Genomic DNA, 23,887 nt, shown 5'->3' with positions numbered 1-23,887 from the left:
AATGAAGCCTTGTTATAAACCTTCATACACTGCCAATGATGAAGAAAACATGTAGAATCTCATAACCACCCATCAGACCAAAAAGTCGTGTAGCTCTCTCGCCCGACAAGAACCATAGCCAAATTCTAAGCTGACTAGTGACATTTCTTCAAAACATACTGTAATCAAATCCAGTAGCACTGGTTCCAGGTCCAATGACCTCATCTCATAAAATACAAGCTTCTCTACCGACATGCCACACCAATACTACCTAAATCCACAAATCGTGCAATTCATGCATCAAACAAGCAATAACTCGAATGTACCCAATAATGGAAAGAGAAATAAATGAGAGAACTGTCCTGCAAACTCAATAGTTACTACCACAAAGCGCATTATTATGAACTCATCACACAAAGGAGAAATAGAACACACGAGATAAGCACAAGGATCATATCGCAACATAACTCTGCCGTAATACGTGATCCAATCCAAACACCGATCCACATGAAATACCTCGTGCCATAATGCTCAAAATCAACAACCATACGCAAATCAACAACACACACACGAAGTGCATGAGCATAATCATAGAGAAACGGATAGATCCACATACCACAAATAGGAAATATTATAACCAAGGTGCAATAAACCATTCAACACCCAAGAACCATCTCGCCCGAATTTTACCACAATCACCAAACTGAATTGCATCATGTGTGCAATAGACAACAATCTCACAACCCATCATAGCATAGAAGAGTAACACATAGAATATACCAGAGCACCAACATCTCACTTTAATCGAATGACACATCCCTGAACAACAACAACGCTATGTCAACAAATCCGACTCGGTGTAGAATACACATCCTCATTAGGCAATGGGACCCCAAATCAACTCCGGTCATCCACAAATAGATAGATAACCCCCCCAAAAGTCCACAATAACCTCTCTGACATATACTTTTAACTGCTAACTTTGGTCGTACCTTCACAGTCCGCAACCAAGGAACTATCTGCCTCTGAGAACTTCCAGTCTCCAAATCCCTAGAATACTAGAATCACCATATCCGATCCCAACTCGACCACTCAAGTGACTGACACATATTTCATACAAAATCATTCCATGACAAATACTTCCATAATTCTTCTGTTCCACATAGCAAAATCTAAACATCAGCAGTCGATCAACCAGGCGAGTATCAATGAAGCATCTGTAAGTCAAAATACAATGCATCTTCTGAAATGCGCACCCTTCTTAGGTAATACCAAGTAGTACTAGCAGTCATCTAAACATCTAAGACAATTCATATTATCTAAAATTCATGACCTTCCCTTCAAAACAGAACCACAACCTTGTACATGCAAACCTCAATCCCACACGTCGCACCGTATCTATCATGCCATCATATGAAAAGTACGGGAATCTCATTAACAACTCTGAAGCACCAGTATGATACATTCTCCGTCACTAGAATCATTCACGAGAAAATCACAACACGTAACATACCCCATATATATGTAGAAAATATCTATCTCAAGTCGAGGTTGACACCATCGAGAACTCTTCGAAACCCATATGCACATAACCAATCAATCAAAACTTAATCCCTCTAACTCAACCAAGTCACGTAGGTCGCCGAACCCAAGAGTATTGACACAAAATATCCGCCAAGCCTCACCACATCATAAGAACCAAAAGTACCATTCATATCCATTACCTTGCTGATCCAACCTACTACCAAGTTGTCCTATTTATCCGAGTTCCTTCTGAATTACCCTCAAGTTGGCACCTCCTCTTTCCGGTACACCATGATCCTTAACCAAAGCTCAGCACAAGAGATCCTAACATGAAACCATGTCACCCTGAAGCCCATAAACTATTGTATTCCCTCATAAGCGACCAAAATACCGCATCTGAGATGCCCACTCTAAAGAGACCTTATGTGAATTTAAATCCATTTTCTTAATATCTATGATACTGAAATATAGAATCCATAATGATACAGAAATACCACGAGTACCAACACCATCCAATACAAATCTCAGATCTTAGCCATTTACAAATCCAAAATTTTTCAGATACCGCATATGATTCTTGAACCCATTAGAACCTTCTAGATAGTCCTCCACTCTGCTCTACTCTTAATTGTACCGTTAATACGATCCAAACAACTTGTGCCCATTAGACACTAACACCTAAAGAAGTAACCTTACATTAACGCAACTTAGTGACTCCATTTTCTTAGTACATTACATCCATCACGAACATGAATCTAAACCATTTCAAGACTTTCATATATCCATAAGGTGTAATACATCATGCATCCAGGAATTTTCTTACCCGAGTCATCCTCAAAACCAACTTCTTCAAGTCATAATTGATCCTCAAACATGCCTCACACCGAAACTAATACAACACATAACCGTGCAATTTGATCATTCATAGCAAACTCCTCCACTTGTCTCGAAGCCATATGACATAATATTCGATATCCCATACACTTATTCCATAACTGCCATAATCCTGTACTGTAATTCAATAAAATCATTCATGAACCCACATAACACTAATTATAGAAATACCTCAAATTATCAGCTAAGCTCACATTCCTTCTTGTGATAGTCATGACAACCTCCTCAAGCAATCCAAACTTAGTTATAACTCATATAACCTACCGGTAAGAGAAAACTCTCCACAGAAATATCATAGGGATCACACAACCTCAGAACATCCCGCAAGAGATAACCCACCTGCTTAGCCTCAAACTGGCATCTCTTTACGCCCAACCATAGTCACATCCACTACACATTCACTAAATCTTCCCGAGTCTAAGCTCGTCAACAAAATATAAGAATCTATTTCATCCCACAAATTAACAACATGAAAGATCCCTCAACACATCATAACTCGAGACTATATGTCATATCAAGACAACAATCTAGCACCCAATAGTCCTTTTTACATCTCAAGCAAACTATTCTTGCCACAATCAAACCATTTGGACACATCCTGCAGTAACATCATACTCATCATATAACCATCCAACCACTCATCGAGTCATAAATTCCACTCATAGGGACGTTACCGAACATATAAGTCCTAAAAGCGCGTGCTTACACAACAGAAACTACCGAGCCCAAGTTGCAATCTAAAACTGGCCTCAAGTCCTCCAGATTGGCCCATCACCAAAACATAGAAAACACATCTCGCACCTCATCCATGGAATCACAAGCCGCAGATGCACAGCTAATGCCGAGTGCTCACATAACATACATGTGAGTAGAGGGAACTTAATAGATATGCTTCAAGCTGACTCAATGTTGCACGATAAGGAAAGAGAAATTGACAAGTTTATCTTAGATGCCCCGTAGCATCTCGAAGATAGGTGTGGACATCATCATACCGATTCACAAGACTCTACTGGACATTTGCTCATGACTCGTAGAACCTATGAATCTAGAGCTCTAATACCAACTTGTTACAACCCAAAATCCAACTAGTCGTGATGGAACCTAACCAAACTCGCTAGAAAAGCCAAATATACAACACAATTCAAAATAATAGGAGCCAATATGAAAAATACTGAACTTCTATACAAAATCCTAAGAATTGGTAGTACAAATCATGAGCTTCTAAGACTTAAAATTACAAAGCCGGTATGAAATAAATACATCATTTGTACAAAATATACATAAATAAATTTGCAAATATAAAGCTACCAAGGACAAGTGGCAGCTATATTCTGAAAGCATGTACATCTTCAATGCCAGCTCCCGCCATACACAACAACATCAGCTCTAAGATCTGCACGCAAGGTGTATAAGTGTAGTATGAGTATAACCGACACCATGTACTTAATAAGTAACAAACCTAACCTCAGGTTGAAAGCAGTAAAAAGCTTAGAAGAAGGTCAAAGTCTAATACCAATGGCCAATAACAACCCGTAATATAATGAAAAAAGTAAAAGTGAATAACTTAAAAGGCATTGTGCTCAACTCGTTCACAGCTACGGTATAGTAGACATGCTTTTCAAGTATAACAGTCTTACCACTGAAATCAATTAAACATGTGTTTATAAAAAAGAACTGTGTTGTTCCAATTTATAACATCAGATAAGACTTTTCGTTTACCAAATATCATGAGGAGAGTACATTTCCGTGCCTACATATCAATATACATGTTAAGTCATCAAATGTCATATACCATCTAGCATGAGAAAAATACATCTCCATGGCTACATGTAAAATATACATGCCAAGTAAATGATTTCACAGTGCTACCGTCAAGCACACTCACTCTCAACACACTCAAGATACCTGGCTCAATTGCTCACTCCATCACACACACAAAATCACTTAGCACTGTACGAGTGCTTGGCTCAAAAGTCCCTTACCAAAGCACGTGTATATATTACTATGCTTGTGCTCATTGCTGGTGTGTCAGATTCTGGAAGGGCGGATCCCGCCCATGAGCTAATCAAAAGACAATAAGGCCTACTAGGGCGTACAGCCCGATCCAAATACCAATAAAGCCAATAAGGCCTTTTGCGACGTGCAACCTGATCCAAATAACAATAAAACCAATAAGGCCTGTTGTTGCATGCAACCCGATCCAATAATAATAAAGCCAATATGTCCTGTTGCGGCATGCAGCCCGATCCAAATAACACTCTCTCAACATAGTTCTAAGGCCTACCTCAATCATCAATCTCTCAAGTCTCAAGGGCTCACAATCTCATATCACTCAATCAAATAGTGCCACATATGAAAAGTAACAACAATGTGTGATGCAATAATGAATAATGAACAGAGACTGAGATATGATATGCAAATGAGGAGTCATGAATGAGTGCATAATTACAGTTAAATCAGATAGCCAAAAACAACAGAAAGTCTCATTAGGTCTCAACCAAATAATCACATAGCCTAAATAAGATTTCTAACATGAATCACAACTCAAATAATTAAACAAGTAGGGAGAACACAAATATAACAAGAGATAACTGTAAAAAAATGTCCTGTAATAGTCTAAAAGTCAACTCGGATCATGATTACTCCGGTGCTCACCCACATACCCATAACCTAGCATGTGTGTCACCCAACACATCACAAATAACATAGTTCCCAAAGAAAATTACCCTCAATTCTAAGTTTAGAAATGTTACTTACCTCGAACAAGACAAATCAAATACCGAGCAAGCCACACAATACTCTAGAAATGCCATCCTATGCAAATCAACCTCCGAACGACTCGAAACTAGTCAAAAGCAACTCAAAACATCAAATAATGCCAAAGGGAGCAAACCCAAATGATAAAGGTCGAATCTTTAATAAAAAACTCAAAGTCAACCAAACAATCAACTCGGGCCCGTACTTCGGAACCTGAAAATACTCACAAATTCCGATAACCCATTTAGTTACGAGCCCGACCATACTAATTTCACTCAAATCCGACTCCAAATCAATGTTCAAATCTCAAATAGTCACTTAGAAAAATTGAGACAAAACCCCCAATTTCTTCTCCTTGATTTAGATGTAGTAATCCATGAAAAAATTAAATATATAATCGAAATAAAGATAAAATTACTTACCCTCAAGATTTGTATGTTTATCTCCTTCAAAATCACCTTACTTGTGCTCCATGAACTCAAAAAGTAAAGAAAATAAACTCAAAATCCCAAAATTAGATGTTTTATTGCACTGCTAGTCGCCCTTCTTCATGATCATGGTTACCAATCTCATGATCGTTATACCAAAAATGTACAACATAGTTTTACCTTCGCGATCGCGATGAACAAATTCCATTAACCCTTCCCAAACTCTTCCTAGATAGCCTGTAGTGTATATACCATAACATTTTGTACAAAACTCCAAATGATAAACAAATTAATTTTGTGAAAACTAAAAACAAAGAGCTACAACTTTCATATTTGTATTACCTCCAAATTTCTTATAGATTGCAATATATAAGTTTCCCAAGTCAACCCTATGACAACATAAATTCTTCTACACGATCGCGAGAGAGGCTACTGCGATTGGGTTTCACAAGGCCCAAACAACAATTTGCTCTTCGCGAACGTGGCCCAATGGTCCACGAAAGCGATTCACACCTCTATAGCTAAAAACCAAGAACTGAAAATGGCCTAGAAATGGTCCGAAATCATCCCAAAACTCACTCAAGCCCCTTGGGACCCCATTTGAACACAACAACAAGTCCCAAAACATAACACGGATCTACTCGAGACCTCAAATCACACATAATAACTTTAGAACCACGAGTCACACCTCAAAGTTTGCATATAAGTTCTAAATGACATGACGATCCTATTTCGACTCTCAGAATAACAAATCTGAATCTGATATCATCAAAGTCAACTCCGGTCAAACCTACGATCTTTCCAAACCTTCAATTTGTCAACTTTCGCTAATTAGCTCCAAAACCTTCTAGAAACATCTAAATGCAACTCCGGTCATACGCACAAGTCCAAATCACCATCCAGACCTAACGGAATCATCAAAACTCCGATCCGGGGTCAAATACACAAAAGTCAAATTTGGTAAACTCTTCTAACTTAAAACTTCTAAAATGAGAATCATTCTTCCAAATCAATCCTGAATCACCCGAAAACCAAACCCGACGATGCACATAAGTCATAATACATATACGAAGCTACTCATGATCTCAAACCACTGAATTAAGTGAAAATGCTCAAAACGATCGGTCAATTCGTTACAAATGCAATCCTATGCGTGCGAACACGAAGAACACCTCCCATCCAGGCTCCGGGAACACGTCTCTCTCTTCGCGAACCCGATGAACAAAACATCAGCCAACCAAATACCACTTCACGATCGCGATGGATAATAGAATACTTGAAAACCAACAACTACAAATATGAGCGAAATGGTCCGAAACACACCTGGGGCCCCCGAGACCCCATCCAGTCACACCAACCAATCCCAATATAACACAGACCTGCTCGAGGCCTCAAATCACACCAAATAACATCAAAACTACAAGTCGTACCTCCATTCAATCCTAATGAACTAATAAACTTCCAACTTCCAAAACTCGTGTCGAACTGTATCAAATCAAATCAGAATGACATTAAATTTTGCAGGCAAGTCCCAAACTGCACAATGAACCTATATCAATTACCAGAATTGAAATTAAACCCGATACCAATAAAGTCAACTTTCGGTCAAACCTTTCAACTTTCACATCCTTCAACTAGCCAACTTTCGCCAAATCAAGCCAAAATAACCTAGGAGCCTCCAAATCCACATACAAACATACGCCTAAGTTCAAAATCACCATACGGACCTAGCAAAATCATCAAAACTCCGAACCGAGATCAAATACACAAAGTCAAATTTGGCCAACTCTTCCAACTCAAAGCTTTAAAAATGAGAATCATTCTTCCAAATCAATCCCAAAACCACTCGAAAAACGAAACCAACCATACACGCAAGTTATAATTCATCATATGAAGCTACTCGTGGCCTCGAACCACCGAATGAAAAATGCAAATGATCAAAATGATCGATCGGGTCATTACATAAATACTTTCGTATAAAATAAGACTTAGTGAGTAATACTTTTTTTGAACCTTAATACAACATGGGTGGGAGGGAATACTATACGTTTTTTTTAAATAAATAATTATTACTTCCTTCCCAACACTATCAATCCAACGTAGTAATTATTGTTGGGTATAAGCTTGGTTAGCTTAAAATAAAGTGTGAATGAGAAATGGTTGAAAAATAAAATATTTGAATTTTTCTTCTTGTCAAAGGGACATTGTCCCATATTAGAGGAAGAAAAGACTTTTGATGGGTATATATACAATTGCTCTTCTTCTAACTCTTAAAGAGTTAAGAAGAAGGCAAGCCTCGCACCATCGTCGCCGTCGCTCGCTCAGCTCTGACTTCGGATTCGTATTTGGTCAAAGATTGATTGATTAATCTTTTTGGACAAAATTTCTTTAATTATAATATTAATTAAATTAGCCAAATATCCAATCCGAACCGGATCTGTGCGCGACCCGATTTACTTTCTTCTCGGATTTTTATTTAAATTTCCCTCCCGTTTTTAAGTGACTGTTCTGAAGAGTTGTGAACTTTCCGAAACAGTACTTCCATTGGCTATAAATTCGTTTGACTCCTCAGATTTTTGCTTACGAATTTTCTCAACTTCAAGACTTCTTCTTGTTCTGCACAAATCTATTCCAGTGTGATTTACTACCATTGAGTGGTTTGCTGACTCCGTGATTTTTGGTACCAATACACCGATGAGTTAAATCGTTCTATCCTGAAAGGTAATATTCCAGCACCTCGGGTACTTGAGGGAAATAATTTCCTTAAGGACACACTATGCATTTAATGGGCTCGATTTATTCCAAAACTATTTTTTCAGATATTATTTCGACATTCTGTTGCTGCTAACTTTTTGTTTGTTTTCTATTTCAGAAAGTTTACTGTTTCGTTATTTATTATAGTAATATAGATTAATAATAATTAACTTACGTGAAGTAAGCCTAGTTAGATTCTTTTCACCGAGCTGGTTTCATTTTTCTTCTTAAAACCATTATATATATATAGTTCACACAATGCAACCATATCTAGTATTGCATATACTTGTAGTTTCTTTGTCTGTTGTAAGATGTATATTTTTTTCTTCCTATGAAGCTATAAACATTTAAATGCTGAAAATAAAATATGTGGAAGTTCTGAAACCAACTACAACCTCGGGGGGTGATTGACTGCTGTTAAAGATGGTCGAAATTCAAAGGGTAAAGCGTAGTTTTCTGAGGGAATTAGCAAGAAATAGAGGACTCTATCAACTTAACATTCTCCACTTCACATTTGTCCATTTCTCCAACAACCTCTCAAACTTGTTCCTCTTGTGTTTTCCCCTGCATGTACACAAAACATTCTATTCCATTCTCCTTCCACCTTTTCTTTTGGCCTCAAAACTCCATAAAGGTAGCATTCTTTCATTTGTAGGAGCCCTTTGAGAGGGCGCGCACCTGCAAGTGCGCGCACCAGTAACAAAATTAAGCCAAATATAAATTCTCTATGCAAAAATGGCACAAACTACACAAAAAAACTACAAAATCAAAAACAAAAACAACCAAAACAATAAACATCTCCCCTTCCTCTTCGTTATCGCGTTTTTACTAGCATTTGTCACCACCCCATCAGAGGGGAAATTATCAGAAGCTGAGATTCTGCTCAAGTTTAGTCAATCTTTAAAATATGATGGCAACCCCTTTTCAACATGGAATGCCAATGTACCACCTTGCGTTAAAGGGAATAATAAGCCTAATTGGAATAGTCTTTTTTGTGAAGGTGGTATGGTTTATGGTTTGAATCTTGAAAATCTTGGTTTAAGTGGTATCCTTGATGTGGACACGTTAAAAGAGTTGCCTAATTTGAGAACCATAAGTGTATTGAGTAATAATTTTGAAGGGTCTTTGCCACCTTTGAATAAACTACCTGCATTAAAAAGTGCTTATTTTTCAAACAATAAATTCTCTGGGCCAATTGATGGCAAGACTTTTGAAGGGATGAATTCGTTAAAGAAGCTTCACCTAGCAAATAATCAATTTACAGGACAACTCCCTCCCATATTCGGTGAATTGCCAAAGCTCGTGGAGTTGAATGTACAAAATAATAAGTTTGAGGGTCCAATTCCTTCTTCCCTTTCTCGTCTATATTTTTCTTCTTTTCAAGGTAAGGGATCTCTTTATTATTTTAAGTTCTTAATCTTACATTTGTAATTGTGTGCATATTTCCTTGTTAAGGTATTTAATTTCTTTATGATTAAAAGGGTTGTTGAAGTATTTGAGAAATGATCATAAAAAGTTATCCGTTAAATTATTTGCAGAATTCATCTTGTGATGCAGTATATTTTTTTTATTTGGTTTGTCAAACATGCATGCAACACATGAAAATATTAGAAATCAATACAATTACTTTAGAAATTCGTTTTACTAGATTTAGTCGCTTCATTTCCTATTAACACTACAGAATGTTTTTTAAGTACGAGCTAATAAAATAAATCATGGTATTGTTTATGATTATGATGTGTTAACTAGAGATGTATACATACAAATCTACGTTGTCTTACGACCCAAGATCATCATACCCTTGGTTTTCATAACCAAAAAATTATTCTTGAAAGTATACAAGAAGATCAAATAAATAAGAGATAATATGAGAACGTCCTCTAGCAGGAATAATTGAGGAGAGTTATCATTCGTCAACGACATTAACATAAAAAATTAGAAATAGATAAATAACGCATAAATTCCTTTCTTTTTCTTTTTAACTAAATTTTCTTGCTTCTTTTTTGACAGGAAATGATGGTCTATGTGGTCCACCTTTAACAAAATCATGCAACGAGGAGGCACCAAAAAAGCAAGAATCATCATCATATGTTTGGAAGATTGCCCTTATTGTCGTGGTGGTTGTTGCTGTTATAGGTCTAATTGCCATTGTACTCATAACTCGTCGCAAGAATAATAATTCCCAACAGGAAGTTACTCTAGGATCATCAAACATATCACCAACAACTCATGAGCCAAAACTCACATCAGCTGATCTAAACAAATTGGAACAAGGCCAAGTTGCTGCATCTCCTGATCGTTCTAACGATGGCAAAAGAGCTGAACAAGGACAAAAGCTTTTGTTCTTGAAAGATGACATTGAGAAATTTGATTTGCCAGATTTATTAAAGGCCTCAGCTGAAGTTTTGGGCAGTGGTGTGTTTGGTTCAACTTATAAAGCTGCACTTAGCACTGGTCCTGTTATGGTTGTTAAGAGGTTTAGACATATGAACAAAGTTGGCAAGGAAGATTTCCATGAACATATGAGAAGGCTCGGCAGATTGAGCCATAAGAACTTGCTTCCTGTTCTGGCTTTCTATTATAGGAAGGAGGAGAAGCTTTTGGTCTTTGAATATGTCAACAATGTCAGCCTTGCTGTTTATCTTCATGGTATCTTACTCTATACTCTTTTCTTATCTATATTACTCTTTCCGTTTCAGCTTATTTGAACCTATTATAACTTGGGGAGTGAAACAAGATTTTATTTGATCATATGTTTTCGCAAATATTTTTTAAATATTTTGAATTGTTAATTATTATAGCGTCAAATACTTATTATATAGTTTTTGAATATGTTAGTTTTATCTCAAAAAATTGAAAATCCTATGTCCATCGAAAATTAGTCAGCTTGATCTTTGTACTCTAAACTAAGTTAAAGTGGAATAGAGGGAATATTATACTAAAAGTATATTTTTACTTATTTTAGCAACATGTCTTGTTTTAGGTTAGTAAACACTCCTATTATGTGCGATTGCCTATAGTTATTATTTAAAATAGTAAAATACTTTTTGTATCTTCATGTTGTGTGTATGGTTCTTTATATGATAGTTGTGGATTGATTGTGATTGTTCAGGCAATAGCAAATCACGTGGGAACCAAAGCTTGGATTGGCCAACTCGTTTGAAAATTGTAAAAGGAGTAGCCAAAGGAATTTTATACCTCTACAATGAGCTACCAAGCTTAACTGCACCTCATGGTCACCTCAAGTCCTCAAATGTCCTTCTAACTGAAACCTTTGAGCCAGTTCTCACAGATTACGCCTTACTACCAGTCGTAAATATCGAACATGCTCAAGAACACATGATCTCATACAAAGCACCAGAGTACAAACAAACTAGCAAAATCAACAGGAAAACTGATGTTTGGACACTTGGTATGTTGATCCTAGAAATCTTGACTGGGAAATTTCCTTCAAATCTTTTAGGCAAAGGGAGTCAAGACACCGATGATTTGGCGACTTGGGTGAACTCTGTTCTTGGAGAGGATTCATCAAAAGAAGAGGTGTTTGATAAGGAAATGAAAGGAACACAAGATTGTGAGGGTGAAATGATGAAGCTATTGAAGGTTGGATTGAGTTGTTGTGAGGCTGATGTGGAGAAAAGATGGGATATAAAAGAGGCTGTGGAGAAAATTGAGGAAGTAAAAGAAAAAGGTGCTGCAGGGGATGGTGATTTCTTCTCTTCTGTTGCTGCAAGTGATGAAACTGACATGCATAATTCAAGATGAATAATTCAATAATTTTCAAGTGTATAGGGGTTTTTGATGATTTTCTTGGATGCATGCATGCATGACTACTGGGGTTATATGATTTTTTTTCATGGTGGAGAATCAATTGAGCCACCATGTGGGGTTACTACAAAAAACAAAAGAGAAAAAAAAAGAAAAAGAAAAATAAGAGATAGAAAAATGAAGTACTTAAATTTTTGTTTTACATGTAAATTTGTCATTCTTGAATCTATAGTCTAGGTTTGTTTCTTCTTTTATGTTCTTCATCAAGCTTATTTGGGATTATTACTTCATATTGCTATCTATAAATAAATAAACTATATGTTGTATATAAGAAATTTTGAAGACTTCTCATTCATGTTTTTCATTTAATTAGGCTGCCTAATTGAAAGTTTCTTCCATATGCTTTGCATTGCTCTAATTAATATACGGAACTATTATTCTATCTTGAGATGCAGAAACGGTTAATAGAAAATTTGACAGGAGGAAAAATGAAATGGTCAAGGTAGAGGCTAAAATCTGATTTACCGTTAATTACGAAGTGAGTTTTATAGCGATGCACGTAAAGTAAAGACGAACAATATTGAAATGGCAGATAACGTAAAATAGAGAGAGAGAGAGAAGTGAATATTCTAATTGATAGTTTTTGATTCCGCGTAGTACAATGCTGCCTCCAGGAAGGTTCAGTCGTAACTAAGCTAGCAACTATGTATGTAGTATGAAGATACAAGTTCTGAGCTCTGTAGAGGCTCTATAATTTAAAGTATGATATTTACAAGCGTTTAGACAAGAAAAGTAAAGTCTAGTAGTTGGTTGAAAGCTTGTCGAGAGGGTGTTTAGGGGAGTTGAAGTAAGTTGGAATGCCTCGAATGCTTGTCCTTCGTCCGTTATTATAAAAGTCCAAGTGCTTTGGACTTCACGGCTGACTTGCTGGACTTGTTAGTATACTGGATTTGTTACAAAAACAACTAATTTGGATTAAATAATATTACGTTAATCTTAATATTAACAAATAAATTTGGTCTAAAAAATTAATTAATCAATTATTTGACCAAATCCAAAGCCGAGCGAGTATGACGACGGCGGCGCGAGGCTTGCCTTCTTATTAACTCTTTAAGAGCTAGAAGAAGAGCAATTGTATATATACCCATCAAAAGTCTTTTCCTCCTCCAATATGGGACAATGTCCCTTTGTCAAGGAGGAAAAATCAAAAATTTATTTTTCCCTCCATTTTCCATTCACCCTCTTTTAAGCTAAACTAAGCTTAAAACCCAACAATCCCCCATATGAATGGGGAATGGCTATATCACGGAAATATGCATGAAAAACTGTGTGATTTGCAAGCAAGGATTAATTGCATCTGGATAAGTAGGTGTCCCTTTGAACATTCCGTAGTGAACTTAAGTCGGATATACTCGGTCAATCGGTAGATTTGATATCCTTAAACAGTCGAACTTTGGTGTATGCCTAGACAACCATAAGTCACACAATCAACCCTTAACCGTCTTTGGTTCTCATAGTTGTGTTCACTTCTGCCATGAACACCGTCTGGTTTCATAAGTGCGTCGAGAACTGGCCTTACCAAATTCTCCTTGAAGCGGCTAATACTTCACACTTACATAAGAGATTCCTAAACGTGTCATCCCACAGATACACTATTTGATATATCCCGTATCAAATTTAGAAACCATTAAAAATCCATAATGCTTTATCCTTGGTACTGAACATTGTCTCATCACGAGAATGGACCAAAGTTTTAGTTGATAATATTGAACCATCATTAATGACTTTGTTTGATCTCCTTGAACCTAGATCTTGGGATCTCTGGTCTTCTAGGTTGAGCTACCGCCACAATGACTTGTCCTCGGACATAGTCCTATTCCCCTCGATGATTTCTCAACTACTTCTCTAGTTAGACCTTTCGTAAGTGGATCCAACACATTATCGTTTGACTTTACATAGTCAATCGTGATAATTCCTCTAGAGAGTAATTGCCTAACGATTTTATGTCTTCATCGTATGTGACGAGATTTACCATTATACATAACGCTCCTAGCCCTTCTAATTGCCGCTTGACTATCGCAATGTATACATATTGGGGCCAACGGTGTTGGCCAAAATGGAATATCCTCCAAGAAATTTCGGAGCCATTCAACTTCTTCACCAGCTTTATCTAAGGCTATGACCTCAGCCTCCATTGTAGAGCGGGCAATACAAGTTTGTTTGGACGACTTCCAAGATACCACTCCTCCATCAATAGTGAATACATATCCACTAGTTAACTTAGAATCAGTTAAACCGGTGATCCAATTTGCGTCACAGTATCCCCCAATCACCGCATGATATTTACTGTAGTGCAAAGCAAAGTCCTGGGTATGTTCTAAATATCCCAAAACTCGTTTCATTTTCATCCAATGAGATTGACCTAGATTATTCATGTATTGACTCAATTTACTTATAGCACAAGCTATATCTGACCGTGTACAATTCATGATATACATTAAACATCCCAACACACGAGCATAATCCAATTGTGAAATGCTTTGACTTTTGTTCTTTGGTAGTGCAAGATTCACGTCAAATGGAGTCTTCGCAACTTTAAAATCTAAGTGCTTAAATTTTCCAAGTACTGTTTTAATATAATGAGCTTATGACAATGACGGACCTTGAGGAGTCTTATGGATCTTAATTCCCAGAATTAAATCAGCAGCTCCCAAGTCATTCATATCAAACTTGCGAGTTAGCATATGCTTAGTCACTGTCACACCTCCTTTTTACCTGCGCCCGCAAAGGGGCGTAAAGGGAGTTTTTCCAATTAAAGGACAATCGAAACGGGATTTATTATTTAATTCAGAGTCTCCACTTGGGAGATTTATGGTGTCCCAAGTCACCGGTTGAATCCCTAATCGAGGAAAAGATTGACTTTGTATTGCAGTCCGCGAACCAGAAATCCGGATAAGGAATTCTGTTAATCCGGGAGAAGGTGTTAGGCATTCCCGAGTTCCTTGGTTCTAGCACGGTCGCTCAACTATTATATTCGGCTTATTTATCTGATTTTATACAATTATGAACTTATGTGAAAATTTTAACTTTTAGCAGCTTTTATTATTATTATTTTTAAAAAGACTTACAACGTCGTGAAAACGGGTCTTGAACCACGTCACATCAATGCACCCGTGGTTATTGACACATTTCGACTTCGTTGAGATTTGAATTTGGGTCACATAAATGTGTACCCGAGTTTAGGGAGATAACATTATTAAATACACGCCTAAAGATGCTAACACGTTATTATTTTTGAGAAAAAGCCGTGAAATTCGCTATACGGCCTATCTCAAAATCTAAACATTTAAGATAACCATCTATTAAGGGCCCCGCAATTTGTGCGTTTTATTTGGCGAGGCTCATCTCGTTTATTTTAAAAGGACAACCCTAAAGTGACTACATTTTTCTATTAAGTTCGTCTCTAAAATAAAAGAAAATCTCCAAATTAATTACATGCTTAAAAAAAGGACGTAACTTATTAGTTATTAGTTTAAGACAAATGCAAATGGAAAATTGCAATCGAGCTTGTACAAAGGGAGATTGTTTCGTATCTTATTCTATAAGTGAATATTACAAAAAAATTGAAATTATAAATAGAATACAGAATTGACAAACAATAATATCAAAACGAAACTAATTACTCTCTACCAATTTAGACCCACCTTACTAGATGAATTGAACCGCCAGAATTAATTGTTTACAATTATTTAAAATTAAAACCAACCTTAATTACTAATGTTTGCGAAAGTTTGTTAAAACTTGATCGACACTTGGAGAAATCTATTACATTTAAAGGAACTCTAACACGCCTTGTTCGAACTCAACTCATGCCTATTGAATTAATGACCTTAGCTTTACTACATCGAATCAAACTTCAAATATGGCAGACCTACTGACTCTACGAAATTACTGGCTAATTATGTTTGCCTAATACTTGCGGATCTTTGTTACTAACAGGACTCAAAATCACAAACTTCAATTTATTTCTATTCCCATTTTCGTGAGTTCAAAGTTATACTTTACCAATCAACTAAATCGAAACGATTCTCAATATTAACTATTTACCAATTCACATGGCTACAGGTATGAGGAAAACTGTTCAAAACTGCCTAAGATAGTCCTATGTGTAGTCCAAGCTGGTTCAATATCTAGTGACTTATTTTGATTTATGTAAACTAAACAGTGAGTGCTAATTTGCAAATTATTATATGCTGTAGTCAATATCTAATACATAACCCAACTCAAGTTGAATGTGATTTTGAACTACCTTATTCTGATAATATGAACTAACAAAACTGAAATTATTTAACTATGAAATTCATACAGACACACACCTAATAGTTTAGCAATCTAACAGTTTGTTCCAATTAAACACACATACTGAACTGAACTGCCATTTGAAGGATTCAGTTCAGTAGTCCGACATCATACATCACCTACTTGCCAATCAGTGATTTAAAAGCAGTCCTAATTATACATATATCTACCATTCATATAACATGAAACACATAACTAATATCAAATAGAATACACTCATTCTATAGTTTGAACAATAAATCCTCTAGCCATTTCATTTCAGCTTCAATGAGCATACACCAAGATGATTCAAAGTAGTGTACCTGGAATCGAGAATAGCAGAAGAAGAAAAAGAAAGGCAGGTCAGCAGTAGCAGTAGTATACAATACAGCAACACCACAGCAAAGAACAGAGCAACAACCAACAGAAATAACACTCATCACAAACAGTCCAAAACCCAGGAGTGAAACCAAAAAATACCAAGCAATTCACAGACAGGAACAGAATGTATTCAGAAATGAGACAGGAGAGTAGATTTTCTGATTTCTGTTCTTCAGATTCTCAAATAAAGACACTCAGAACCCCAATTAAACAGTAACAAACTGATTCTGATTTTCAATAGTAAAGAAGACCTCACTTTTTCAGTATTTAGCTCTCAACCTATTGAACTCTTTAGGGTAAAAACTCAGCTTATATTTCCCTCTTAAACGCTGAATTTCTGATGTCAAAAATCCCCGCCCCTCAATTTATCCTAAATGTCCCCTATTTATAACCAAAAAATCAGCATGCCTTCCATGGGAACACTTAAAGAAATCAGGCTTAAACTGCTGCCCATTCCCCTTAGAACCCCACTAACATATGTCTTCTTGTTTTTTACTTTACAACATTACAAGCACTATGTTTTACAACCTTTTCAGAATCCCTTTTATTTTCAGTTTTACAACCATGTTATTCCCTGAAGAAGTGCTGACAGTTTCAGTCTTTTCTTTATTAAATTCCCTAGTTATGGGCAGTATGACTTTTTTTTTAAAATTAAACAATGCCCTGATAATGCCCATGCTGCTCCTGACTCATTCTAGCCCATTTTTTATTAAAGAGAGTCATTAGTTTAATAGTTCACTGAATATTCAATTGGCAGACCACTTAAACTAAGCCACTTTTAGGTTTTCAAATCCCAAACTAACCCCCTGGGAATCTGAACTACTGCCCTGTTCTAAACCTCTTAATCTGATGGTAGAACTCTATAAGTTATAACCTTAACAACTGATTTCTAACTGATCACTAAAGTACTACAGCTATAACCAATTTACATTCAAATTCAAACAATGATTCAATCAGAATTAAGTAGTATGAATCAAATTATTATCAGGTTATTCTAACATTCAAGCATGTAAAACTAATCGACGACACTTATCCAATCGACTACACGAATTACAACACATACAATCAATAGCAAATAATCAGAATCGAACAGGCACACAGGTGATTCGAGTCGTATTGATAGAAACAGGGATTTATAATAAAACTTAACTAATCGACGAAACTCATTCAAATCGATTGTATAGTTTATCATATACTTGACCATGACCAGAAAAAGTTCGATCAAATAAAAGGTCATTGAAGAAGGACGAAATCAATCGACAAAAAAAATTGAAAAATCAATAAAACTAAACTAAACAAATAAACAGATATAAACAAATACAAAATGGAACAAATAGGAAAGGAAATACCTCAAGAACTCGGAAACTGGACGACCTTGACTTGGACTCTAACTCAGACCTTTTTTGAGGTCGAACAGACCTTAATCGAGTGTTCTCAACTAAGAACACTTCGACTAAGGTCCACTGGACACCCAAATTCCTTTAATTCGGACAAACTCCAGCCTTTGGTTTTCTAGGGTTCTTGGGGTTTGATTTGGGGTTCGAACGGTTTTAGCCTGATTCAGACCAAAAAAATGGTGGTTTGGTGACGAAGGAGGTTAGGGAGATGTCCGGTATGAGTTTGGGGCCGGTTGGGGTAGTTTCAAATTTTGCTCGAATCTTCGATTGAAGATTCGAGAAACTACAGGCTGATTCGAGCAAAACGGATAAGGGATTTGTGTTGAGGGTGGTCTAATGGCTTTAGGGTGTTAATTTGGTCGCCGACAGCATCGTTGCCTCCGGGTTTCAGGTGAAGGTGTGAGAGGGCGGCTAAGGTTTGGGCTATGGAGTTCGTCTTTGAGAGAGATGAAGATAGGGGGGTGTTTGGTTTGGGGGGCGGGGTATGGATTAGGAATATATAGTATGGGGGAAATGATCCTGGGCCGTTCGATCTGATGAGATCAACGACTTGGATCCGTTCATTAATGGAAACGACGTCGTCTTGCTCACCTCGAGACCGGATCGGTCTTTGGATGGGAATGGGTCGGGGCATGGAGGCGATTTGTGGCCGTTGGATCAAATGAAATGAACGGCGTGGATCAATTGGCCTGATACGGCGTCGTTTCGGTTAGTCTGAGGGCAGGCTGGACCGTTTGATCTTGGGAGATCAATGGTTCAGATTTTGCACATCAAAACGACGTCGTTTGGGTGGTATTGGAGACAGACCAAATTGGACCGGGTGAGGGGTGTTGAATTGGGCCTGGTTTTGGGTTGTTTTGGACGGCCCAGTTCCGATTTTGTAGGTATTTCCACTTGTTTTTGTTTTCTTTTCTTTTAATTTCTAATTAGCAAAAAATTCTACAATAAATTGTAAAACCAAAATTAACCTACAAAAATATTAATTAACACTTAACTACAATTAACACACAAAATTTAACACCAATTAGAAACAAAAATCACACAATTGTACACTAATTGACAAAAATAGAACAAATACATATTTTTGTGATTTTCTTTCTTTTAAAACCAAACTATGGTTTAGTTAATTCCAAAATGCACAATTAAATCTTAAATATGCATGCAACATGTATTTTTTGTATTTTTTTAATTAATTAAACAAAATAAACACTCACACACAAAATAATTATGAAAAATGTCACGCGAAATTCTTAAACTTGTACCCAAATGACATTTGTTTTATTTTTCGATTTCTTTTGGAGTAGTTTTCGTGAAGCAAAAATCACGTGCTCACAGTCGCATTTATGTTGGCAATGTCATTACTCATTATCAGCATATCATCCACATATAAGTAAACAATGACTATGTAATTTGAAACATTTTTAATGTACACACATTTATCACCTTCATTTATCTTAAAACCATTTGACAATATTGTTTGATCAAATTTCACATGCCATTGTTTGGTGCTTGTCTCAGTCCGTAAAGGGACTTAACAAGTCTACATACCTTTTTTCTTTACCTGGAACCACAAACCCTTCAGGTTGTTTCATGTAGATTTCTTCCTTCAAATCTCCATTTAAGAAGGCTGTCTTAACGTCCATTTGATGAATTTCAAGACCATAAACCGCAAATAATGCTACTAATGTTCGTATGGATGTAATTCTTGTAACTGGAGAGTATGTATCAGAATATTCAAGACCTTCTTGTTGTCTATACCCTTTGACCACAAGTCTTGCCGTATATTTATCAATAGTGCCATCATCTTCATTTTCCTCTTAAAAATCCATTTAGAACCCAACGGTTTATTTCTAGGAGGAAGATCAATTGATTCCCATGTATGGTTGTTCAATATGGATTCTATTTCACTATTGACTACCTTTTTCCAAAATAATAATTCCGAAGAAGACATAGCTTGTTTAAATATTCGAGGCTCATTTTTCAATAAGAAAGTCACAAAATCTGGTCCAAATAAAGTAGACGTTCTTTGACATTTACTACGTCTTGGATCCTCCTGATTAGATGTACTTTCTTTTATTTCTTCCCGAGGTCGTTTAGATCCTTCACCAATCGACTCACATCCCTTTTTATACAGATATATATTTTTAAAGAACTTATCATTATCTGATTCTATAATCGTATTATTATGAATGTCAGATTTTTTTATTTAAGAACCAGAAATTGATATGCTTTACTATTGGTCACATATCCTATGAAAACACAATCAACTGTTTTCAGTCCTATTTTTATCCTTTTAGGTTTATGAACTTGCACTTTTGCCAAACACTCCCACACTTTAAGATAATTCAAGTTGGGCTTCCTTCCTTTCCATTTTTCATATGGAATGGATTGCGTTTTTCTACGGGGTACTCAATTTAGTATGCGGTTAGCCGTAAGGATGGCTTCCCCCCACAAGTTCTGTGGCAAACCAGAACTAATTCTCAAGGCGTTCATCATCTCCTTTAATGAATGATTTTTTCTTTTCGCAATCCCATTGGATTAAGGCGTGTAAGGGGACGTTGTTTGATCAATAATTCCATATTCTAAACATATTTATTCAAAAGGAGATTCGTATTCACCACCCCTATCACTTCTTATCATTTTGATTTTCTTATTAAGTTGCGTTTCAACTTCATTTTTGTATTACTTGAATGCATCTATTGCTTTATCTTTACTATTAAGTAAGTAAACATAGCAATATCGAGTACTATCGTCAATAAAAGTTATGAAATACTTCTTTCCCCCGCGAGATGGTATTGATTTTATGTCACAAATATCTGTGTGAATTAAGTCTAAAGGATTTGAATTCCTTTCAACTGACTTATAAGAATGTTTAACATACTTAGATTCCACACATATTTGACATTTCGATTTGTCGCATCCAAACTTAGGCCATACTTCCAAATTAATCATTTTTCGCAAGATTTATAATTGACATGTCCCAAACATATATTCCATAAATCATTTGACTCAAGTAAGTAAGAAGAAGCTGAAATTTTATTATTCTCAACAACCATTACATTCAGTTTGAAAAGGCCCTCAATGAGGTAACCTTTTCCTACAAACATCTCAGTCTTACTTATTACAACCTTACAGATACAAAAATGCACTTAAACACGTTCTTAACAAAAAGTGCAGTAGAGACTAAGTTCTTCCTAAATTCAGGAACATGAAGGATGTTGTTCCGAATAACTACCTTGCCAGAAGTCATTTTCAGAAATATCTTGCCACATCCTTCAATCTTGGCCATTGCAGAATTTCCCATAGAAACCATTTCTTCCGGTCCAACGAGAGCATAAGTAGTAAACGCTTCTCTACAAGAACAAACATGGCGAGTGGCTCCAGAATCAATCCACCATTCCTTTGGAATACCCACCAGGTTGCATTCAGAAAGAATAGCACACAAGTCATCAATATCCTCGTGCTTTTCAACCATGTTTGATTGATCCTTCTTCTTGTCTTTCCTTGGAGCACGATAATCTATAGATTTGTGTCCAGTTTTCCCACAGTTGTAGTAATTTCCTTTTAACCGCTTCTTGTTTGGGTTGCTTTTCGGTCCAGAAGCCTTCTTCCTCTTTCTATTATTTTGAGGAGCATCGTCAACAATGTTTGCTCCTATTATTGTTGAGTTTCCATGACCTTTCTTTTCAGCAACTTTGTTGTCCTCTTCGATCTTCAACCGAACAATAAGATCTTCAAGCGATATCTCCTTGTGTTTGTGTTTCAAGTAATTTTTGGAGTCTTCCACAAATGAGGCAACTTCTCAATCATCGCTGCAACTTAGAATGCTTCATTAATGAAAGATTTTCAATGAAAATTTTATTAGTAATAATAGTATAATTAATTCTTTCAACATAAGTATTAATTCGACTTATACCTTCAACAAGGAGATCGTGAATAATCACTGGTAATACCTGGACTTGGGTAATAACAGACTTGATATCTACCATTTTGATGTCAAAAAATTTTGCGGCAACAAATTTCTTCAGCATGACATCCTCTATTTTGTATTTCTTTTCAAGTGCAATCCATAGTTTCTTTGACGTCTCCACATTACTATAGCTATTATACAGATCGTCCTCCAGTCCGCTAAGAATGTAATTCTTGCACAAAAATCAGAATGTTTCTACGCCTCAGTCACGAGAAAACGTTCATTGTCTGGAGTTTCGTCAGGAACATCTTCCTTAATGAACTTCTATAGACTTAAAGTCGTCAAGTAGAAGAATATCTTCTGCTGCCATCACTTGAAATCAATCCCGAAACTTTTTTAGGGCTTTTCTGTCGGTACCGGTGCCAGTGTTTTCTGGCTTGTTGATGCATTGGCAATCACCATATTCCGTTCTCAGTCATCATTTCTATAACAGAATGACACAAACAAATGTTCAATAAATGACAAAGTTTTTATATCTTCAAATCAAATAAAACTGTAGTAGAAAATCACATAGATTTTAATCTTTAATAGAGTAGAAAATTGCTAGGATTTTAATCTCTAAATAACAGATAGTAAACCAAAACAGAATATAAGTTAAAGTAAACAAATGGAGTAGAAAACCACAAAGGCTTTAATCTCCAAAACGGGAGTAGAAAACTACCAAGATTTTAGTCTCCAGAACAATATGTATAACACAAATACAGAAAAATTAAGTTCCTCAAGCGTGTTAGTATACTGTATTTGTAAAATAATTCTGGAGAAGAAAATAATGTATAAACAGAAATGTAAAAGAAGTAGAAATTAATTTGAGCCTACTGAATTCATAGTGTTTCCTTAAGGAACCTAATTCCCTCCTAGAACCGGAGGTTGTGAATTATTTCCTTTCAGAATAGAACGGATTACACACTGGTGTAGCGGTACTTCAAACTCTAGTATTTTAACGAACACATATGGAGACAACAAATCACACTTATGTTGTTTGTTTTGTAAGAAAACAATGCAGAAAGAAAGAGGAGAATTTAGAAATTTCGTAAGGAAAATCTGAGGGAATGGTCTTCTATTTATAGCCAACATGTTGGGTTTAAACGAAGAGGTGCAACTCTTCAGAAGGTCTGTCATGACTGTTCACGTAAAACGGCCATAACGTAAATGACTTTTTACGCAAAACAAAACGGGAATTCAAAACGCGGAGAAAAGTTAATTTTCCGTTACAAAAATGGAATATTTGGATTAAATAATATTACGTTAATCTTAATATTAACAAATAAATTTGGTTCAAAAAATTAATCAATCAATCGTTGACCAAATCTGAAGCCGAAGCCGAGCCGAGCGACGACGGCGATGGCGCGAGGCTTGCCTTGATTTTAACTCTTTAAGATCTAGAAGAAGAGCAATTGTATATATACCCATCAAAAGTCTTTTCCTCCTCCAATATGGGACAATGTCCCTTTGTCAAGAAGGGAAAATCAAAATTTTATTTTTGCCTCCATTTCCCATTCACTCTCTTTTAAGCTAAACTAAGCTTAAAACCTAACAATACTTTCGGTTAGTCCTTTGAGCTACTTGACTATTGGGGCCGATATACCTTTCCTTGATCTTTATTGAAGCACTTGAGGGGGTTGTTAGACGTGCATCTTGTCCTTTTAGGCTCGGTTAGAGGAGATAGAGTGATTGGGTACGCGGTAGGCATGACAAAG

The 23,887-nt window shown here is 36.3% G+C and overlaps 1 protein-coding gene across 1 annotated transcript; it reads left to right on the top strand.

Moving 5' to 3' along the window:
* Positions 1-8,910: 8,910 nt before the first annotated feature.
* Positions 8,911-12,439, top strand: LOC107811799 (pollen receptor-like kinase 1). The gene is made up of 3 exons (XM_016636794.2): positions 8,911-9,720; positions 10,347-10,985; positions 11,449-12,439. Exons 1-3 carry the CDS (start codon positions 9,072-9,074, stop codon positions 12,099-12,101), a joined length of 1,941 nt encoding a protein of 646 aa, XP_016492280.1. The 5' UTR covers positions 8,911-9,071; the 3' UTR covers positions 12,102-12,439.
* Positions 12,440-23,887: the final 11,448 nt, after the last annotated feature.

The sequence above is a fragment of the Nicotiana tabacum genome, chromosome 18, assembly GCF_000715075.1.
Source record: "Nicotiana tabacum cultivar K326 chromosome 18, ASM71507v2, whole genome shotgun sequence".
Lineage (NCBI taxonomy): Eukaryota > Viridiplantae > Streptophyta > Magnoliopsida > Solanales > Solanaceae > Nicotiana > Nicotiana tabacum.
Note: the sequence above shows the minus strand (reverse complement) of the source record. Positions and strands in the feature narration are given on the sequence as shown.